Source organism: Athene cunicularia (assembly GCF_003259725.1).
Source record: "Athene cunicularia isolate RWA chromosome 3 unlocalized genomic scaffold, athCun1 chr3_part1, whole genome shotgun sequence".
In the NCBI taxonomy this organism is placed as follows: domain Eukaryota; kingdom Metazoa; phylum Chordata; class Aves; order Strigiformes; family Strigidae; genus Athene; species Athene cunicularia.
The window spans coordinates 77,121,741-77,142,928 of record NW_020799097.1 but is presented as its reverse complement, the minus strand read 5'-3'; the positions used below and the strand labels follow the sequence as shown (position 1 = coordinate 77,142,928).

General features: G+C 40.0%; 1 protein-coding gene across 4 annotated transcripts in view; it reads left to right on the top strand.

The window, feature by feature from the left end:
* RPS6KA2 (ribosomal protein S6 kinase A2) overlaps positions 1-21,188 on the top strand; it is a 286,123-nt gene that overhangs the window by 79,047 nt on the left and 185,888 nt on the right. For 3 of the 4 annotated variants that reach the window (XR_003398161.1, XR_003398160.1, XM_026846440.1), the window contains exon 1: positions 16,021-16,690. The exons of the other annotated variant lie outside the window; for it this stretch is intronic. Coding sequence is in view for 1 of the 3 variants with exons in the window: in XM_026846440.1 (XP_026702241.1) it covers positions 16,592-16,690 (99 nt within the window). In the remaining 2 variants the exon portion in view is untranslated. Of the gene's footprint in view, positions 1-16,020; positions 16,691-21,188 lie in introns of those variants that run through there. 4 annotated transcript variants of the gene reach the window in all.

Genomic DNA, 21,188 nt, shown 5'->3' with positions numbered 1-21,188 from the left:
CTTTTTTTTTTTTTTTTCTTTAAACATTAATTATTGGTCAGTGAAAGACACTTCTTACTGAGTTGTAAGGAACTTTAATCAGTACAAGAAATCCCATGTATCCTTGAAGACTACTTTAAATAATGCAGTTAGTGTTTCCACACTTTATTGCTTATCTTGAATGCATAAAGATTATCGACAATAATTTCTGGTTCAAGGGTGGTTGCTTTTTTTTTTTTTTTTCCTTTCTGTTTTAATACAGCAAAGCGGCATAGAGAAAGCAATGGTCCTATTGCTAGTAGTCACAGTAGTTTATATTTCAGCTCTGATGCCGAGGTACTTGGAGATAAGAAGGATTTGGGCTGCTTCACTTCTACAACAATTAAGGAGTCTGGTGAAAAGTGTATATTCAAATGAAAGTAATAGTTACAACTAGTTAAAAGCCTTTGTAATATAAATGAGTTTATATACTTTTAAATGAGATATGCTGAAGTAATTTAAATCTGCACTTTTTTTACTTCAGTTTTGATGACCATTCTTGCAGAGATAAAAGTGCAATCACTTCACTTTGAAATTTTGAATTTAAATGTGATTTAAACTTTTGAAATTTACATATATTAAAGCAATTCTCATTAAAATATAAATAATGATATTTTGTTATTTCATGATACTAGGCATTAACACATGCATCCCTGCTATTGACAAGTGTTGTGAAAATATATATTTTTTGAAATTTAAGAATAACTGTGGGTCACAGTTGCTTCTTACTAATAAATGTATCTTATACTATACTATCCATTTTGGGGAAACTTAAGTCAGGAGGATTGTTGAAAAAGTGGAAAGGGCTGCCAAGATCGTTGGGCCCTAGAGCACATTATTTACAAGGAGAAGTTGAGGGAACTGGATTTGCATACTTAGTAAAGATGATGCCTAATGGGTGTTGAAAGAGCAATCTACACCTATGTGAAGGATGGTCAGAAGATGAAGGTGCCAAACTCTTCTTGATAACACCAGGCCAAACAGCTGTGGTCAGTGGATACAAGTGCCAGCAGGGGAGGCTTGGGTTGGAGGTCAGAAAAAACTTCACCTGCAAGGTAGAGTAACACCGGACACAGCAAAGTCTTTGGAATCTTCATCTGCAAATATTCAAGATTTAGCTAGAAAAAGTCATAACTGACCTGATCTAGTGCTGTCAGTGGCCCTGCTTTGAGCAAGAGAATGGGCTAGGGACCTGCAGAGGTCCCTTTTCACTCACATTTACGTGCTTTCTATTATATTCTGCTATGGTGAAATAATTCAAAATATTGCATGGTAGTAAAAAATGAGAAAACCATTTAAGAAATGTTCTCTGAGTTTTTCTGAAACTTCACAGAAAATTTTGAGAATGTCCTTTTTGTCTGCCAAGTTGTGCATATTTTTTGGAAATACTATTAACTATCTCCAATCCAGAGTGCTCTATGAAGCCACAGGCTTTAAAATGTCTAAATTCTAGAAGTAATTTAAGAATTGTACATTTATCTAAGAAATATTAGGTGATATTATTTATCCCATGATTGCTTAGCTGCTTTTTTTTTTTTTCAAATAAAAATTCTCAAGAAATATCCAAACAAAATTTCAGTCAAGGTAAGGGTAAAATTCAGATTACGTGTTAGTTCAGAGTGGGAGATTTCTCACAGCAATGTTGAAGTTGTCACCAAAACAAGCATTTTAATACATTCCAAATTAATGGCATGCTTATAAGAAATTATTATTTATCAAGGGAAGAAATGCACTGTTAGGGCATATGACCAAGGTGAATTTTGACCACTGATGATTCCAAGATGCAGAAAAATATGAAAAAGCCAATTTAAAACCAAAATAATTTCTTAATTAATGCTCCATAGAATCCAAGACCTGATAGAAGAATTCAGGTGTACAGAAAAGGCCAGAATACTCTGCTGATGTGGTAATACAGATAACTAATGACTTCAGTGCAGGATTATGAAGTGGGTTCCTGTGTCAAGGGAGCCATGAAGAAGGAAAAGGGAGATGGTTTATCTGCTGTAATGCTTGCTTCCTGAATTTGAGAGAGTCCTCAATTTCTTTCTATCTTTATGTCTGTCTTTTTGTCTGTCTTTTTAAAATTAATTTTGTCCCTGTCCCTTGAAATCCTTCCCTTTCTAACCCACACTCTGGATGATCCACGGCTAGATAAATTGGTTTAATGCTGTACGGTTAGGGCAAGTGTCTCTGCAGCTCCCCAGAACAAGAACTAGCATTATCAAGCAACCTCATTTTTCTTAATGTGTTTCCCAAATTGGCAGCATAACAAATTTTGCTCTGTCCTCCACTAATTCTTATCTCCCATGTGTCTGAGAATGTAGGTTATTATTTGGAACTTTCTAACAAAGGGAATTGAGAGAGAGATGTAAAAGGTCTATAGACAAAAAGGTTGACATGTGCCTGATATGCTTTTATTCTGTCAATCCTTTTTCTAAAAGTTGGTCTTATACTCCTACCTCATTTTCTAACTACAGCTTGACGGTTTTGCCTGTTGAATGAACATTTTAAAAATCAGATATGTGTTCACACTGTGTACGTAAAGTAGCCTGAGAAATAAACATCTTTGATCCCAAGTCAGGGCAGTGTATGAAGTAATTCATGCAAGAAATGTTGCTTTAGAGTTGTAAGAAGCCTTCGTAGGTCCAGCAGAACACATCCCAGCATGCATGAAGCAAAGGAAGGAGGCTTAGGTCCAGTTACAAGCTAGATGTATGCCATTAATATAACAAATAATTAACAAGACTTTGGTTATAGTGGTATTTCTAGCTCCAAATGCCTTAAAGATTTTGTCAAAATCCCCAAATCTTAAGACAGTCTTTTAAAATGACACTTTTCAAAAAAACTTATGTTTTATGTAAGATTAAATACTTTTCAGCCTTTATTGTGTATGGCATGAAATCTTCAGTCTTCGTATGTCTGTGTACCGTCATGTCCAACCCTGTCCCCGCTCTCCCCCAGAAGAATATAAATTCTGTGAAATGACAGGGAAGACACTGCCTGGAGGAACATCTTCAGCATCAGAAAGGCATTACTGTGAGAGCTTCTGAAGGAGTGATCTTGAGACTGCTCAATATTTTTATAAATGGCATCAAAACCAAAGCTAAGAAAAAGGTGAATTTGTTGATAGCATAAAATTAGGAACTGTCAACAAAGAACTGCATCATTCTGTCACTGATTCTGTGATTTTGTGATCATTGCATAGGAAAAGTGGTTGATGCTCATTTCTGTAGACTGAAATCAATAAATCACTGGGACAAGTCAGGTAGTGAAGGAAGGAATTTGTCTCAGTCTAGCTGCTAAAGTTAGCTTAAAGTTATCTAATCAAAGATAATTATCTAGCCTCCTTTTGCAGTCAATGTAAAGGCATTCCAGAAGATCATAGAACCACAGAATCATGAAGGTTGGAAAAGACCTTGAAGATTATCCAGTCCAGCCATTAACCTAACACTGACAGTTCCCAACTACACCAGATCCCTCAACACTACGTCAACCCGACTCTTAAACCCCTCCAGGGATGGGGACTCCACTATCTCCCTGGGCAGCCCATTCCAACGCCTAACAACCCCTTCTGGAAAGAAATGCTTCCTAATACCCAGTCTAAACCTTCCCTGGTGCAATTTGAGGCCATTTCCTCTTGTCCTATCACTTGTTACTTGGTTAAAGAGACTCATCCCCAGCTCTCTGCACCTTCCTTTCAGGAAGCTGTAGAGGGCGGTGAGGTCTCCCCTCAGCCTCCTCTTCTCCAGACTAAACAACCCCAGTTCCCTCAGCCGCTCCTCGTAGGACCTGTGCTCCAGACCCTGCACCAGCTGCGTTGCCCTTCTCTGGACATGCTCGAGTCATTCAATGTCCTTTTTGGAGTGAGGGGCCCAAAACTGAACACAGGAATCGAGGTGCGGCCTCACCAGTGCCGAGCCCAGGGGTCAGATCCCTTCCCTGTCCCTGCTGGCCACGCTATTGCTGACACAAGCCAGGATGTCATTGGCCTTCTTGGCCCCCTGGGCACACTGCTGGCTCCTGTTCAGCCAGCTGTCAATCAGCACCCCCAGGTCCCTCTCTGACTGGCAGCTCTCCAGCCACTCCTCCCCAAGCCTGTAGCGCTGCTGGGGGTTGTTGTGGCCCAAGGGCAGCCCCCGGCATTTGGCCTTATTGAAACTCCTCCAGTTGGCCTCAGCCTATGGCTCCAGCCTGTCCAGGTCTCTCTGCAGAGCCTCCCTACCCTCGAGCAGATCAACACTCCCACCCAGCTTGGGGTCATCTGCAAACTGACTGAGGGTGCACTCGATCCCCTCATCGAGATCATCAATAAAGATGTTAAACAAGAGTGGCCCCGAAACCGAGCCCTGGGGGACACCACTCGTGACCAGCCGCCAACCAGATTTAATTCCCTTCGCCACAACTCTTTGGGCCCAGTTGTCCAGCCAGTTTTTTACCTAGCAAAGCGTGTGCCCATCCAAGCTGTGAGCAGCCAGTTTTGCCAGGAAAATACTGTGGGAAACAGTCAAAGGCCTTACTAAAGTCAAGGTTGACAGATAAATAATTTCTCTTACCCTTTGCACCTCAGAAGATCTAAAGTGAGCTTTCTGTCTCTCTCCATTGAGTACACAACAGGTGTTGAAATTGTCGTTCGAGTATAGCACTGAGAAAGACTGGGTTTGTCTCCTGTTCAGTTACAGGGCAACAGTGAACCACAACTCTGAAATAATCATGGAAAAAAATGAGGAAAACCCTGAATCACTTCTTGTGATGAAGAACTTCTGGTTAATGCTACTCCTGAGGCTCTGATCTAGCCTCTTCTGTTCATGGCATCTACAAGGAAAATGAATATAGACATGAAAAAGTCTAGGACAGAGCTGTCTATTGGGACACAAGCATGGAGAGGTGATTGATTGACAGGAGGCTAAAAGAGCCTGCTATCATTTAGCACAGACAAATCAAGGCAGGGAGGAGATATTATTACCCTTTCAAAAGCAAAATTTAATTATAGGTAGGAAAAAGGAATATTTGAGTTAAAGAAAGATGCTGACAAATCATTTTAAGTTGGTTATGGTTATGGTGCGTCAAGGCTAGACTCTAGAGTGAATAGGAAGTTGAGTTTCTAGACAGCCTCCTAAGGGTAGCAGCAAGTACTAGAAACTTAAGTAACTGTATGATGACTTTGTGATGGCGTTAAACCAAGTTTATAAGAGTTCAAGTAATTTGTATGTTGATTGGCTGCCTGTGGTTACATCCGTGTTTCATTTGATAGAGGTTCTCAGATTCACTGAGCAATGTGTGTCAAACGCATCCAAACTGTAGAGCTCAGGTCACATCATTTGTATTCACGTTGATGTCTCAGACCTGTAGCACCTAACCTGTATGCAAGTTCTGCATGTACTAGCATAAGTGCTAGTTATGTACAGAGATTTGTAAGAGGTGCATGTTTGTGCGTGCAGTTATACAGATGTAACAGAGCATGGAATAGCCTGATAGGGGAAGTGTTAGCAGCCACAGAAGATTAGATCAGACAAATGCCAGATAATATTATTCAGAAAATCCATTAGTGCGGTGCCAGTTAACACCCCTGTAATTTTCAGTCTTAGTTAGTTCTGCACTGCACTCCCAGTGGTTGCACGCTGCACTGAAGAGGTGCCCAATCAATTCCAGTAGGGTTCTTGGCTTTCCCAGTGGGTGGGCTTGGCACCTCTGAATCAATTAAACAGCAGTATAGCCTCCTGAATTACTGTACCAGTTATCGGTTACTCTCTCACACCCTTTGGGATCTTTTTCCTTTTAAACAAGATGAGAACCTTTTATAGATTCAACTTTTTGTAAGGCATATAATGGCAGTGCATGATTTCAGTTTTTGTATGCATTTAGCAAGTTCACTTCTGCTAGTTTTATAATAGAGAAAAATACTTTGGGACATTTTGAAGTGCTCTTTCTACACCAGACCTAACATCTTAACCTTTGCTGTGATCTAAAGGGTAGTTTGATGTGGCCTATTCAGTGATTCTAGTTCTGTTGGGCCAGGCAGCAGCAGCATGCCACTTTCATATGTGGAAAGCAGGCAGTTTATGTTGGTGTGACCCATTCCTGCCAATGAAGAAGGCAGAGCCACCTTGCAAGCACATGTTCCTGCCCTGATCACAGGAAAAATTACTGAGTAGTCACAGGTATTTGTATAGTGAATCAGATCAGGGAACTGAACTGGTTTAAAATTGACATTCCAGGTGTTTTTTAACTTGGACCAGTTCTCCAGTTTGGTTCATCCTGTGGCTGTGTGAATCATTGTGCAAACAGAGAGGAAGAAGAAAATGGTGGCCTGGAGATGGCAGAGTGAGGCCACAAGTGATGGCTTATGCTAGGACTAATGATATCCCTCTTACAAGCCAAGATCTTTTTGTGTAAAACGCAACAAAACCTCCACATAGCCTCCAAACCCACCACTAGGCCTGTGAGGAGCAGGTGGCATTAACTTCATCCTCCTTCCCGTGAAGAACTTTTTCAATTCCGGTTTTTCAGCATCTCTTACAGCTGCACCTATCTTGCAGCAGGTTAACTGGGCCAGGGCAACCACTTGTATTTTCTTCTTCAGTGAAATCTGATGTTTCTCATATATTGCCATGACTCCAGCAGCTAATAGTTTTTAAAGTCAGGTGTGCTAGGAGACACCCAAAAATACTGCAAAAATCAGTCATGCTGCTAAAATGATTTATCTCTGTCTTTCTGTGACCAGCCTAAGTGTTGCTACATGACAGGTATAGCCTCCAGAATGTCATTTTCTGATTCCTTCTCCCTCATATTTCTTGTATGTTTTCAGATGTCTTGAATTGCAGAGATGTGCCATAAAATAGTCCCTAAAAATCAAGTATGACAAAGCAATCCTACTTCAAGCTGAAGTTTTGGGGGCTTCTATTATTATTTCAGCTTTCTTGATTTAAGATATGAGGGTTGAAGGTAAGAAGCGAGGAAAACATTTGAAGAGAAGATCTGAGGAATAGGAAGTGAGAGAAGAGATGAAAGAACTAGACTAGGAAGGAAGAGAGCAAAGATATTGTAGATGTTAAGAACATAGTAAAATCGTGGTAATAAATAAACCAGTTTTGAGTTCCTAAGATGTACAGCTGCAAGGCTCTGATGTGCCTTTTAAAATGCTTCTTGATGGCCTTGTTTGTGCCTTTTTTCTAGGCAGCTCAACCAGAGCAAGCTGCCCTTGAAAAGCTCTGTGGAAGATGTAAAAAGTCTCTGTTGTCTGTAGTGGAAGGAGAAAGGAACCTTGTTAAAAGTTTCTGTAGTAATTGCATTATTTGTTCCTCACATTCAAGGTACACATCTGTTTTCTCCTTTGGGAGTTGAAGCAGAAGAACAATCTCACTCTTTGGTGGTCTCCTAACGGGTAGAAGTTCTGTCCCACATTGCTTTGCCATGATAAAATTGCATGTCTGGCATCAAATGAGGCATCTGAATACAAAACCAGATCCCAGTAACATATCAGGACAAAGGTGTCGCACTTCAGTGAATGTATAACGTGTGAATTACTTACTATGCACAACATGATTTATGAATTTGAGATGGCTGTTTTGTGACGTTAACATAAGTTTCCTGTTCAGAGACAGGTGGTTCCTATTGGAGTTTTCATTGATTCAAAAAACGTTAAACATCAGATTGCTGGTGAAGTAATAAATTTAAGATTGCTGTTTTATGTTAAAGCATGTTTCATTTTTTTGAATACCAGTCACTGTATTTAGGTAGACAGTTTCACTTGGAAAGAGTTTTATAACATCTTGGCCACAAGTGTGCATTGTGCCACATAGCATACTAAGGAGGACAGTAGAAGTTCTGTAGGATTTTAATCAATATATCTAAGGGTATGTTTAAGCATTTGAACTTCTCTTAAATGGTATGGATCTCTCTATGGTGGAATTAACCGTACATTTTAATTTCTAGTTGATGAAAAACAGACAAAACAAACTGCCAATTTGGCATTGCATCTACAGGAAATAGATTCTTGTTTCATATGTATTTGTGTTATATGTAGTCAGTGTTGCTTACTTCTGTCTATACCTCATCTTGAAGTATAGGGTTATTTCAGGGTATGAAAGGATATACTTAATTTACTGAAAGATGTCAAAGGCTTTAATTGACTTAATATGATGAGTTGGCATTTCTTTGTCTGCTAGGTTGTCATTAGGTTAATCAAACATTTGGATGTGGTATATTCTGCATGTGCTCTTTATAACTAATGTCACACACTTGTTGTGTGAGTAGGAAGACATATACAAGATGTTGAAATGTTTTCCAGATATTTGTTGAAGCCTCAGTCAAGACGATTTATCTCCAGTGTGGGCAGGAGCAGTTATGCAAAAAGAGCATCATGTATTTTCTGCTGCCTGGTGGCTTAGGCGAGAGAAGTGGCACTACAGTTAAAAGAGAAGGTGACGCTTTATGTAGCTGAATTCGAATAAGGAGAAGATCATCTAACATATTGAAAACATCCAAATTATAACAGGCTCTAGCCTTGTAACAGCAATCAGTCCTAAGCCAGAGAATGAGACATTTCATATGGCTTGTCTTTCTTGCCTTTACCTAAGATGCTTTCACTGAACTGTAACACCTGTCTCCAGACCCACATAGGCCCTGTGGTGTGTGGAGCCCTGTTGTTCATCCCTGTGTCTTCGGACAGCTATTGGATGGAGGCTGCTTTGCTTTGCTCCCAAGTGAGCTGCCTGTGCACACACTTCTACAGTGGAGTGCTGCTCTGAGAAGTTATACATGTGGAGCCCAGGGCATGTGGATGTTTTCAAAGTAAACATTTCAAAGTTTCATAGCCAGAGAATTTAAGGTTCTTCAAGATCATACAAAATAGCCTCAGATACAGAAGAAGGATATTAATTCAGTTCTAAAAACTTGGGCTTTATTGCTTCCTAATGTCATCAAATCTTAGAGTAGCATAAGTAATTTTGCTGGTACTATTCCCACATCATTCTCAGTTTCTGGTGTTAGGAAATCCTGATGCAAATTTCTTTAGCTTTACTATATAAAGTGGATGGAAGCCGAGTTAAATACTAGTTTCAGTTTGTTAGCAGTAAAATGGGACATTGCACTATATTGTTCTAGGTGAATTAAGAAATCATTTTGTGGTTTTATAAGTATCAGCTGGAACCTAAATAACTTTTTTGAAGGTTAAAATGATTTTGCATTACTTTTTTCAGTTTCACACTTTCTGTGTAACTGTATTAGAGACAGAAGGAGGAGGTGTATCACAACACCTTTTTTTTTTTTTTTTTTCTCTGCCTGTTTCTTTAGCTTCCATTTCAAAAACCTCTGCCTGTAATCTGGAGTTAAGTAGTGTTATTATGGTAATTTAAAGCATTCCTTCAAAATATGTCACAAACCAAATAAAACAAGTCCAACAGAGAAGGAAGCCAATGCCCAAGATTTCAAGAGTGACTGTTGGGTTTGTTATTTATTTATGAATCACTTTTGTAGTGTTTAACATGGGGTAGGTGTTCCTACAACCTTAAGCCACATTTTCAGTGAGTGTTAGGCATGTCATATTTTGAAACTATCCCATGTAATTTGCCCTTCTACATGGAAGGTAAATTACCAAGGTAAATTTGCATGTCTTACTGGTTTATTCTTTTTTGACACAGTTAATCTGTTTCTGTAAACAAAACTATCAAATATGTGCCAGGCTTAAACTGAAATTTTGGCTATGATCATTGTGTTTACTCTGAAAGAGCTCTCATGCAGTGGCAGAGTGCTCCAGCCCTATTTTGTCAAAGGAGGTTTGAAACAGAGAGGTGACTAAACTGCAGCGCAGGTGCAAACCTTTGGAGGCCTGAGTTTACACACTCAAAATCAGGAACCTCATTGGAGTGCTCTCTGGCTCCTTTCTGGCTAAAAATACCTGGACTTTCTTCAGTGGAGACACGAGGTGCCAGTAAGAAAGAGTAAGAGCAAACCAGTGCAATCTATGCCCCCATTCTAATAGAGGCTCAGGATGTGACTGGGATTTGTACATGCCCTAGAGCTAGACATAGCCAGAGAATTTAAGGTTCTTCAAGGTCATACAAAATAGCCTCAGATATAGAAGAAGGATATTAATTCAGGTTACTCAGCTCAACTAAATATGATGCTTTTTGTCTACCTAGTTTGCTTTTGTGCCTTGGTGTGTAGTTTTGTTAGCTAATAGAAGGAAGAAGTTTTACCTAAAATTAGTATGTTCCTGAATAAAGTTTGCAAGCCTCGTTCTACACTTGTCACTCTCTCAGGATCTCTAGCTTTTCTGCCTAGTGTAGTGTCAGTTTGGTCTATGATTATTAAAAGTACAAACGAGGGGTTTGGTAAATGTTCCACACATTATTTCTCCTATTAGGTGTTTGATACCTTTCAGAGCCTAGAATGGTAAATTTGTCTATTAGCAGAGTTCTAGTGATTTCCTTTTTAGTATTGTTCATGGCTAGTCTGAATAAACAGTAAACATATGCTGTGCATAATGAAATTCTTTTATCCAGTTCTGTATTGTATAATGTTCACCCAGTGTGGATTTTTCATAAATATTCATGTGATAAGACTGTTCATACTTCAATTACCAAGTAGCACCCTTCTTTCTAGAAAACTTCTAGTCCATTATAGGACAACAGTATGATTTTCTGCATATTATCCAAAGGCAAGAAAGCAGAATTTAATCTTCAGCAAACTCCTTCAACAGTACTGGAGCAGAAGCTTACATAATGTAAAGGAGATTGGGTTTTGGGGTTTTTTGCCTTATATTTCTGTCTAAACCACCAAAAACCAGGAAGACCAGTATACAGTATCAGTCAAAAAAGTAAAACTCTTGGTGACATCAATAAAAAGAAAAAAAGAAAATTGAAGCTGACACTTCCTGGCCTGTTTTCAATGGAAATTGCTAGACAACCTGATCTCCATCCTAGAAGTAGTCCACAGCCAACTGACATGTATGTGGCCAGTGATGCTGTTGCACGTTTGTGTGAGTCTGTAAGCAGCAAAGCTCATACGGGAGCAGTCAGAACAGCAGTTGTGACGCCAATCTGATGCTCAAGCGTTAACACAAGATGCTTTTGTGAGAGTTAAAACATCTGTCATCTGCTGAAAATTCAGTCAAATCTTGTTATCTTGGAGATACTACTACTTCTGCAGCAGTCCCAGTTTTCCCTGCACAAATAAGAACATGCCATATGTCCTCATAGTGCTCCCTGTTTGATGTCTCTGTAAGTAACATTATCATCATGTGACTGGTGGGTGTTTAGCAGGGATTGAGGAAGTAGATTTTTAGGAGACCCCTTCTGCACCAGCATGACAAACACAGAGATTGTTCACCCTCTCAGTGCCACTAAATTTTTTTAATCTCATCTGCTGAAGTAGTCTATTAGAGAGAAAAGTACAGAAGACTTTCAATCTAAGATACTTGCTTAGATGCAAAATATTGGTTTCAAATCTATTAAGAATTTATTTTGATGCCTAGTTTTTAAGGACATTTGAAGCTGTTGAATGGAATCCACTAATCGGAACATCACTGTGTTGAGCAAAACTGGTCTTTTCAAAGCAAGTAATTCTCTCCTGTGATTGCTGCAGTTGTATATTACTTGTCAACTTTCATATAATTGCCAGTGTGTTGGACAATGCTTTTAGCAATTATGGAATTAAAGATATGTGGATATAAGAGATCCTCTGTCTTTGCCCATACTCCCAAGGCCTTGAGGCTATGAGTACAAGATCAAACAGGTACCGTAGGTCTGTTGTGTTGCTCCTTGGAGCAGAGAAGACTGTGGCTGAGTCATCTGCATCTTGTCAATTCATCGGACACAGACAAGATGTATGTTTGTGCTATCTTCTTCCTTCTGAGCAGTGATTTTAATTTTCAAAATGGCCGAAGGGTCCTGCACCTCCATTGGAATCTTTTAATAGTTCATACATGAGAAAGGCTGAAAATTACTGAAGTTTGTGACATACCAATAGGAGCAGGAGGAGCTGAGAGAAGGGAAAATAAGCACTTTCTTTCCTGCTTATTCCCTTACATCCCCATCTAGCCAATGTTGCTGATCCCTTATCACTGCTGGTGAGAAGCATGTTTGAGATGACAAGCTACTGCACGGTGCTGGCATGGCAGTGGATCCTTTTTTTGAGACAGAGAAAACTCCAGCCAAGTAAGTGGCATGCTAAACTGGACAAGGTGTTTAACTAGGTACGGCAGCTGAAGAGGCTGGGACCCACACTGGTATGCTGATCTAATGAGATCAAAGCCCAGGCATTTCTTTGAGCAAAGCCCATCGTGGTTTTTTTTAAAAGAAACATCAAAAAAAATAACCCTTTTGCTTGTTCATTGAGGAAACAAAAGCCATATGGAAATTTATCCGGCATTCAAGATCAGGAAACAGCAATCACTGAAAGAGTCATGTACCATCTAATCACTTGGGGGAAAGTGTTTCTTATTCTGCTCATTGGCGTCTCTTGGAAACATCTGCTCTTGCTCCTGATTTTCTTTAATGAGAGCATAAATGGTACTGTGTAATTCACCTTTTCTGTAGCATTGTCTCTTGGGCCTCTGTTGTGGGAGTCTCATTTTCTCTTTCTCTGCATGCCATGTTCTGCTAATCTTATTTGTTCTGTCAATGGTGTCTGTGCCTCTGACACTGTCTTCCTTTTCTCTGGGTTTTTTTGTTTTTCTGATGAACTTATTGAGGAGCGGCAGGTAATACTGATTGCACTTGCAAGGAATATACTATCAACTCATATGTTTTACAGTGATCTCCAAATTTGCTCAAGTTAGCAGAGTCATTCTGGATTTGCTCATAAATTGTTGATTCACATATAAAAGTTAGAGGGTCCATTTTGGAAATATGGCCTGTGGTGCTGTGTAATATAGCGATACAAAATTTCTCTCAGTAATTTTATCATCCATCCTGTGGTTTATGGTAGATATCTTGGACTTCCGCATTCTTTGGTGCAAACAATTATCGCAAGTGACTTTGTTTCTTTAGAAATTGATGATTCATCCAGCAGCAGCCACTGGCATCCTCCTTGCTTGAGTTCTGTGCAGGCTGCTTTGATGCCCGGTGTGAATACCCTATATCTAGGTCCTTCAGCCTGTTACTGCTCTTGGTATGGTCCCTCTAGAGGTACACGTGAGAAAAGAAACTTTGGCTTTCTTTGATATTAATTGGGAATTCTCCATTTATCTTTTAAAAATTAGATCCTGGGATGTGTAATATCTAATTTCAAGTGGTTTCTATTGGAAAGTTTGGCTGGAATCCTGGTTTGGGGCTTTTGTTTTTTTCCTGTTTGCTTGTTTTTTTAAGCCTTTTCCCAGTGGAAGCAAACTTTGTTTTGCTATTAACTTCACTGGGAGCAGGAGCAGCCATGGTCTTGTATTTATTTATTTTGTGTTACACCAAATATGACTCGTTCTAAAAAGTATAATTCAGAATACTGAGTATTGGTGGTTGATGCCTATGAGTCATATGCCCCCTCCACCAGTATTGCTGTTTGTTCTTGTCCTAAACAGAGACATTTGGTGGATTTCTTTTTCCATCAAGTTCCTCAGCAGTTGAAATTGCTCAGAGGGGAGCTGATAAATAATTTACAGCCATGAATTTCTAAGTGCAATGAATTTTTTACATTGTAGATTGATTTGACAGTTGTATGTTTATAAATATAATGATGAATGTTCCAGTTTAATCTGATTTATTTTTTTGCTTGTGCCTTTTTATTAGAGTCATTGGGAAAAATGGATAATGGCTGACTAGCTGAAAGTTTGAGTTAATATTTTTGAAGCATGTGAATGCAACTGTAGTAGAATTTGCTCTTCAGGTATCTATCCCTATGCTTTAGTTTTACATGCTTATGTATTTTATCTTTGTATTTGTACTCTTATGTACAGTTTTGCAACTCAGTTGCTTTTGATTTTTACTATTGGGAGATACGCTCTGTAATATCTCTATTGCTCTGCTGCCCGGCAGTTCAAGAGCAGTGTCCTGGCACTGGTGGTTGGTTGTGCTTCTGTATTTAATCCACCTTGTTGAAAGGGGAGTAAGAAAACAAGGAGATCATGCCTATCTCCGTGCCCGTGTCTTGGCAGAGATGCACAAAGAGACTTACTTCTTAGCATGCTGTTTGTGTTACAGTCTAACCTTTATCACCAAAGGCTAGCTTTTGCTCTGGTGTACACAATAAATTGCTACTACATTGTAACAGATTTTTTTCTCTTTTTTTTGGTAAAGAACACAATTCTGAATGTAATAAGTGTACCTGATAGGTATGAAGTCATAGCCTGTGTAATCTTCTCAGAAGTTTATTACAAAGCAGGTACATTTAATTGTGGCTGCATGTCATTGTATGTTAACGTACTATGTGCGTAATGGGATGGGACAGTGTAAATAGTAACAGCCTGTCATATACCGCTTATTACATAGAGCGAAATAGTACCCCGTGTATTCAAAGCTGGGAAATTACCATCTCTTCTGCATAAATAAAGATGTCAGTGCCCAGGTGGGACTTTGTTGTATCTGTGATGGGAAGGGTTCAGGGAGTTACCCTGATCTTGTCTGATTGCTATTTAAAGCTCAAGTGGCTAACAAAGGTAAGAATGTGTGTGGCTGCCAAAAGCCTTTGCCAGCGTGAAGCCTAGCCTAACTCATGTCAGGACACCTCTTTGCCAGACAGAAGGCAGGGCACAGGAAGAAGCAGTTTGACAGTTATACCAACCAAATTGCTTTCTTACCTGTTTATAGTTTTGCTTGTCAAAAGGGTTTTGGTGTACTATAGATAGCTCATTTTTTGCTAGAGCAGTTGCTTCCTCTCCAGGATATTTTGCCTGTTAAGAGTGGCAAAGGGCTTCCAGGCTTACCATGGTTTACACCGGGGCAGCACCTTGAAAGCAACCCCAGAATATACACTTCCGTTGCAAACCAAGAGAATTAGAGAAGTGAGCAGGAGGCACTGAGAAGAGAAAGGGATAAAGCAGATTCCCACTGTGCTATAGTTATCTTAGGCTGGGGGAGACAGCAGTGGTCCAGGCACAGAAGAGTCAGAGGCTGTAGGAGATTATAGAGCCCAACACTGAAGGTAATGACTCCAATCTGCCCTCCTTCTTAATTAAATCATAAATGCCAAAATACCAAAATATTTTTCTTGTTTCTTTTTTTTTTTTTTAACCTAAGGTACATATAGACTGTGTGGGCTTTAGACAGAGGAGACAGAGAACTTGTGAACAAAGCAGGTTGTCACAGGCATGACCTGCCAACATAGTTCACAGCAAAGTCCAGACATACAATTAAGGCAAAATGCATCTCTTTTAGAGCAGATTGACTGGAGTGGTATTGTCATTTAACCTCTGAGAGTCTTCTCAGGAAGAGGTGTCAGCTCTCTCTGGGTTTATTTATCGGAGTCGTTAATAAGTCATCAGAGTCATTCACCTTCTGTATGAGGTTATGGGAGAAAGACATGTCTGGGTGCTGCTTGGTAGTCAGAAAGGAAAGGCTGCCAGGGACTAGGAGCCTGAGCTGTGTGCGGCAGGCAGAGAAAGCTCTTCAGTCTCTGGATCACACTGAGATTCATTAGTTCTTGAAGAAAGGCTGAAAAATGTGATTATGTTGGGGAGGTGGGGGGGGCAGCTCTAAGTCTGCATGCTTGCAGCATAGCGAGCAGCTCAAAATTACAGCCTGTAAATAGATGTACATATTTAACCTCTTAGAAGGGCTGTAGCTCCCTGCTGTAGTACAATAAGAATAGTAATACTTACCATTTAGATTGTGCTTTCTATTTTTAGAGCTGTGCCAGAGTTAGGTATTTTAATGTAAAGCGGGCGGGTAATCTGTGAACAGGATTTTAAGCTTTTTTTTTTTTTTTTTTTTGGGGGGGGGGGTGAGGAGGTGTGGGATGGGGGCAGTGTTGTTTTGCATACCCCCCAGAATAAAAGAAGGTTCAGACCCTTCTGCTCAGGCAGTGGGGTCATGGCGTCTTTCAGCCTTCTCCCAGGAGAGACTGTCATGCGGGAGCTGATTTCTTCTCGGATCTGACCACCATAGCCCTCAGTAATTATAGCAGCGTTGAAATTCCGAGCTAAAAACAGAAGTGCAGCATGTGCCTATTCCCCATGTGATTCAGAAACCAGGAAATTGAAAGAGCCTGACTGAGAAGAGAGGGAGTGTAAAAGCAATAGACACATCTAATATTTCTCTCCAACCTGCTCCGCCTGGGACGCAGGAGCTGTCATCTGCCGGAGCCGATTATGCGTGCAGGCAAAGCTGAGCCTGATTGGATGTAGTAGGACCTAAGGCGAGGGGGAGAGGGAGCGGAGCGAGAGTTGGGCTCGCCGCACCGAAATGTAAACACTGGAAAGCGAGAGGGAGTATAACGCCTGTCTGCTCCGAGCGGCAAGCAGCAGGCTCCTCTGGCTCCGGCAGCGTGCCTCTTGCAGGTCCAGCGGTGCCCGGCTTGATGACCAGAAGCGGGCACTTCGGGGGCTCTCCTGCCTGTGGATATAAATAGGGGCAGCGGGATGCGGTAGCTTTCTCCGGCGGCGCCGCAGCTCCTCCGTGCTCCGCGCCGCAGCTGGGACAGGGCAATGGACATGAACATGAAGAAGTTCACAGTGCGTCGCTTCTTCTCGGTCTACCTCCGCAAGAAGTCTCGGTCAAAGAGCTCGAGCCTAAGTAGATTTGAGGTAAAATTCGCCTTAACTTTGTTAAATGTAGCAAATACCGTTAGGTGCTGGTAACAGAGGTATAGGAGAGTGCCTGCGCTGACTGACGGGATAAATAAAGGTGGTCTTGCCCTGGAGGTGGTGATGTTCACACCTGATGTTCTTTGTTTCAGTGTAATTCAGTGCTTTTTCTCAGTAGTACTCAATACGTTGCATAATATATTTAGTGTGTTGCTAAGGCTCCTTTTATCAGCCCGGCAGGGGAGGAGGAAGCTGGTTCAGGACATCATGAAGTTGTAGGAAATAATTATGAATTCACTTAAAATAACACAAATGGCACCATACTTCGCAATAGCCTCATATTTTAGCCTTCCTCTCCTGTGCACGTACCATTCTCTCTCAGTGCCAGCTTTCCAAATAATTAATCAATTTGCTAGTGCCTTTTGTATAGATGGTATGTTAGGGATTTTCTTGCTTGTCTGTAGGTTCTCCTGGTTGCACAGATTTTTGCATGTATTTTCTCTCCCATGCATCCTGTTTGGTTTTGGGGTTTGGTTTTTTTTGTTTTTTTGTTTTTTTTTTTTAATTTCGTTGTAAGGAGAAGTTGTTCTTCAGGAGCAGGGGGACAATGTCACATTAAATCTGCAACGGTTTAGCACTGTGGGGAGATGAAGGCAGTTCAAGTCAGAGGTATTAGCAGATAGGAATGTGTGAATGGGTTAGAACCAGGATTTCTGCCTCTCTTCCTCGAACCATTGTTCTTCAGCCCTATATTTGGAGCTGTAAATAGTCGGCAGGATGTGAGATCAATTGAATAGATGTCAGTTATGTTTGTGTTGTACACTTTATCGTTGCTCATGATCTGCAACCTCTGCATTAAAAGAGAGGTAGATGGGGCCTGATTCCCCTCTGCCTCACATTTGTTCTGTGCTGGTGTACTTCAACTGACCTCGGAGGAGTTACTCTGATTTGTACCAGTGTTCCCAGGAGGAGAATTAGTCTCATGCTGTGTGAATACATTTAAAAATGTTATTCCCTTAGTGTCCTATTTAAAGTATCAGGTAATTTGAACATAAAGTTCTTCATGTGTCATTGCTTAAACAGGACATGAGGAAAAGTGGAGGTTTTGGCTGGTTGTTTTGTTGGGTTTTTTTTTCTTTCTTAACTCTTTAAAATCAGCTTTCTTGAAAAATGATCATGTAAGGTACCTAATTTTATTTCACTTATCAAATAGTCATGCTATACATTTAAAGTAAACTAACAAATTAAAGTTGTTAAAGCTTCCTTCTTGCACCAGCTCTGTCCCTCTAGGATTGAGGGGAGAGGGGGGAACCTTTTCTTTCCCTGTTAAAAATGGAGAATTGCAAAGGCTAAACTGAAATAGATGTTCCTTATAACACACTGAAAAGTCACTAAGCTTGTGCTCCAGCAGAGCCAACAGAAAGTAGACCTGGAGTTACATGGATCAACTTGGAGACAGACAAGTGTCTTCAAGCTGCCAGTGTCAGGGCACGATGTTAGGAGGGGAGGGGATTTTGAGACGGCAGAGCCCCACCAGACCTTGTAACTACTCACTTGACAGTGCTGTAGTTTAGGAGGAACAGATTCCACCACACTAATTAATTAATTTACTGGGTAATCTAGCGTGAATGACCAGTACAACTCAGCATTTGTAACAGGCGGGACTCGCTTCATTTAAAAACAAACAAAAAAAGTCTTTACAGTCCCTTTGATCGTCACTATTATATTACATTTACTGGACTTTTTCAATATTTATGAACTTAGTTTTCCCTTATGTGAGTTGTCTTATAATGATTTTTTTCTTTATGATTTTAAATAATTTGCTTCAAGAAGCAGCCTGATAATCCTATCACACATGTACGTTCAGAGCATTTCGTCTTATTTCCCTCCTCTCCCTTGACTTGGCAGTAATGACCAACTTTATGCAAAATGACTCAGTATTATAATGCAACAGGGAATAGGGGTTGTTCCAATCAGGAAGAAAAAATGATTCATAAAATCTGTTCTGCTGTTTAAGTGTGAAAATCATCAGAGATGTTCCCGCTAAGAGGGGGAAAAACCAAACATGAACATCAAGCCCCCTCTGTGATTTCCATTCCTGAGTACTTCTGTGTATGAATTTGTAATTGCAGGCTAATGAGTGCTTGTCAGCCAAACAGAAAATTCAAGGATGCCTGTCGTCAGGCTATTCTTCATCCTAATAGTTAGATATTTTTAAAGAGTCAGTAAAAACACACAGGTTATTATATCGCGGAACAAGTAAGAGAGAAATAAAGGCAAGAAATTTGGAGACAACACATGTGGCATTGCTTTGCTTAATGTGTGTTAGCTAATGGACCTGGCAGAAGTTATGTGTTGCTAGATATCATTTGAAATTTGGAAGGGGACTCTTGTTCCTAGGTTACGTCAGATTTTTGTTGTGGTGTTCTTTTGGCCAGGTGGGAAAGAGGGTTGAAGGGTTTAAGATAGATACTCCTGGATTAAAGCATTTGATATTTTTAAAATACCACTATTAGAGTAGATTCAAAATAATGCAATATGAGTTAGTAATATCATATGATTAATTACTTTTGCTGCTGTGGTATTCATCTGAGCTTTAAATTCACTTGCAATGAGCTTCATAACTTACAAAGCAGGGATATAGATGCAGAAAATGACTTAGCAAATCACAGCTTGTAACTTGACCTTTACTAAATCATTTCATATGCCAATATCATTGCAGTATCTGAGACAGGATCATTACCTTATGTAGATAGCTGGGCTTCACTCTTTGTCCTGCTGAAGGAGGCAGAGCACACTCTGTTAAATAAGATAGATATTAAGGGGTTTTGTTTCATGTTGCCTAAAATGTATGCCTTTTTGATTATTCTAGGAAAACCTGGTTGAATTTTGAACTTATTTGGCTACACTTTTGCGTTTTCAGTTTATATTATTTTTCAGTATGGCCTGCATTGCCCTTCATTTCTAAGGTATCTAGTGATGTAATTTTATTAAATGTGCAGAGCCAAATTTTGCCCTTCCACATGCACAGAGTTCTTATTGAAGTCAGCTGAAAATCCAGCAAGTCAATGGGAACTGCATGTGTGCAACTGAGAGAAGGGCTTTGTTTATGGTTCTTGCTGAGTGTTGATGAACACGAATGTAAAACCATCAGGAGAAAGTACACACTGTAGATCTGCTAAAGACTTTGAGCCCCAGCGGAACGCATCTTATGGCAGTGAGCAATATCCCTTGATTTATAAATCAGAAGTTAAATATGCCATTTGAATAAGCTAGGAAAGACCTAAGCATGCAGAGAATTTGATTATATTTGTTCCAGTGATGCAGAAGCTTTTTTTTTTTTTTTTTTTTTTTAAGGAAATGATTAATTAACATTGCCCTTGTTTCTTTTGGGAGATGTTTCCAACCTTTGCATTCCTGATGTATCTTTAATCTGTTATTCTTTAATTCTTTTATTTCTTGTTTTGTTTTACTGGTAATAGTGAATCCAAATTCTGTTTGGTTTATGTATGGGCTTAGAGCCTAGCAAAGTTATTGGAAATTAATTCAAATTTAATTTGGAGCCTTATGTATCTCTGCACAGTCAGTTATGAGAGGCAGGACCTCCTGTGGGTGATTCAAGTGTGGGTCCTGCTTGGGTTGCAGCATTGGCATGTAGGAAATGGGAAACAAGTTTATGCAGTTTGATAAGGAATAGTGCAGAAAGACCGGCACTGGCTTTATAATACTTTGTTGTGAGAGATTTTGGGGTCTGATCTTCAGCTCTGATTCTGATTTCCTACAGGCTCAAGTTACAGCATCCTTAGGAAAGTGGCCAGCAAACACTGAGCTAGACTGCTCCTTTTGTACAGTGGGCTTCACTTGGCAACACTTGTGAGCTCTTCTGTGCTTGTATAAAGAACAATTCTGTTGTAGCTTGTCCTTTATTCTGCCTTTTTAAAAAATTGTTATTTTAATAGATAAACACTTGATAGAGGAATATAGTCTTTCTGTCAACAGTTAAACAGAAGGAGGCAAGTTAAAGAATGGAGGTATGGATTAACAGTCCAGGATCAGATCTGCAAGGTGCAAGTCCTGAGGAAGCTTTAGATATTTTTTTTTCCCTTGGTAATGATCATCTTTGTGATGTGTGTTCTTGTTACAGCAGAAGTTGCTGACACTATTGTAGTCTGACTTCCCCCAGCTGCAAGCAAGACTTTTATGAGGAAATGCTGCAATTCTTGTAATCTTGCATGGCTTGCTAGGGGGAAGGGAGGCAGGGCAAGGGAGGGAGAGCAGGAGTGTGTAGTCCATCAAGTCCATCAGATAGGGCACTTGAGGAGCCAGGAAATCCAACTTTCGGGCTCATTTTGATAACTTGACATGTCATTACAGATGGTTCAGACCCCTGTGCCTTGCATTTCCCATTTGTAAAATGCACTATTATTTATAAATATATATATTTATGATGATTATTCAACTCCTTGATAACAATTCTAACTATTTACATTGGATTTGG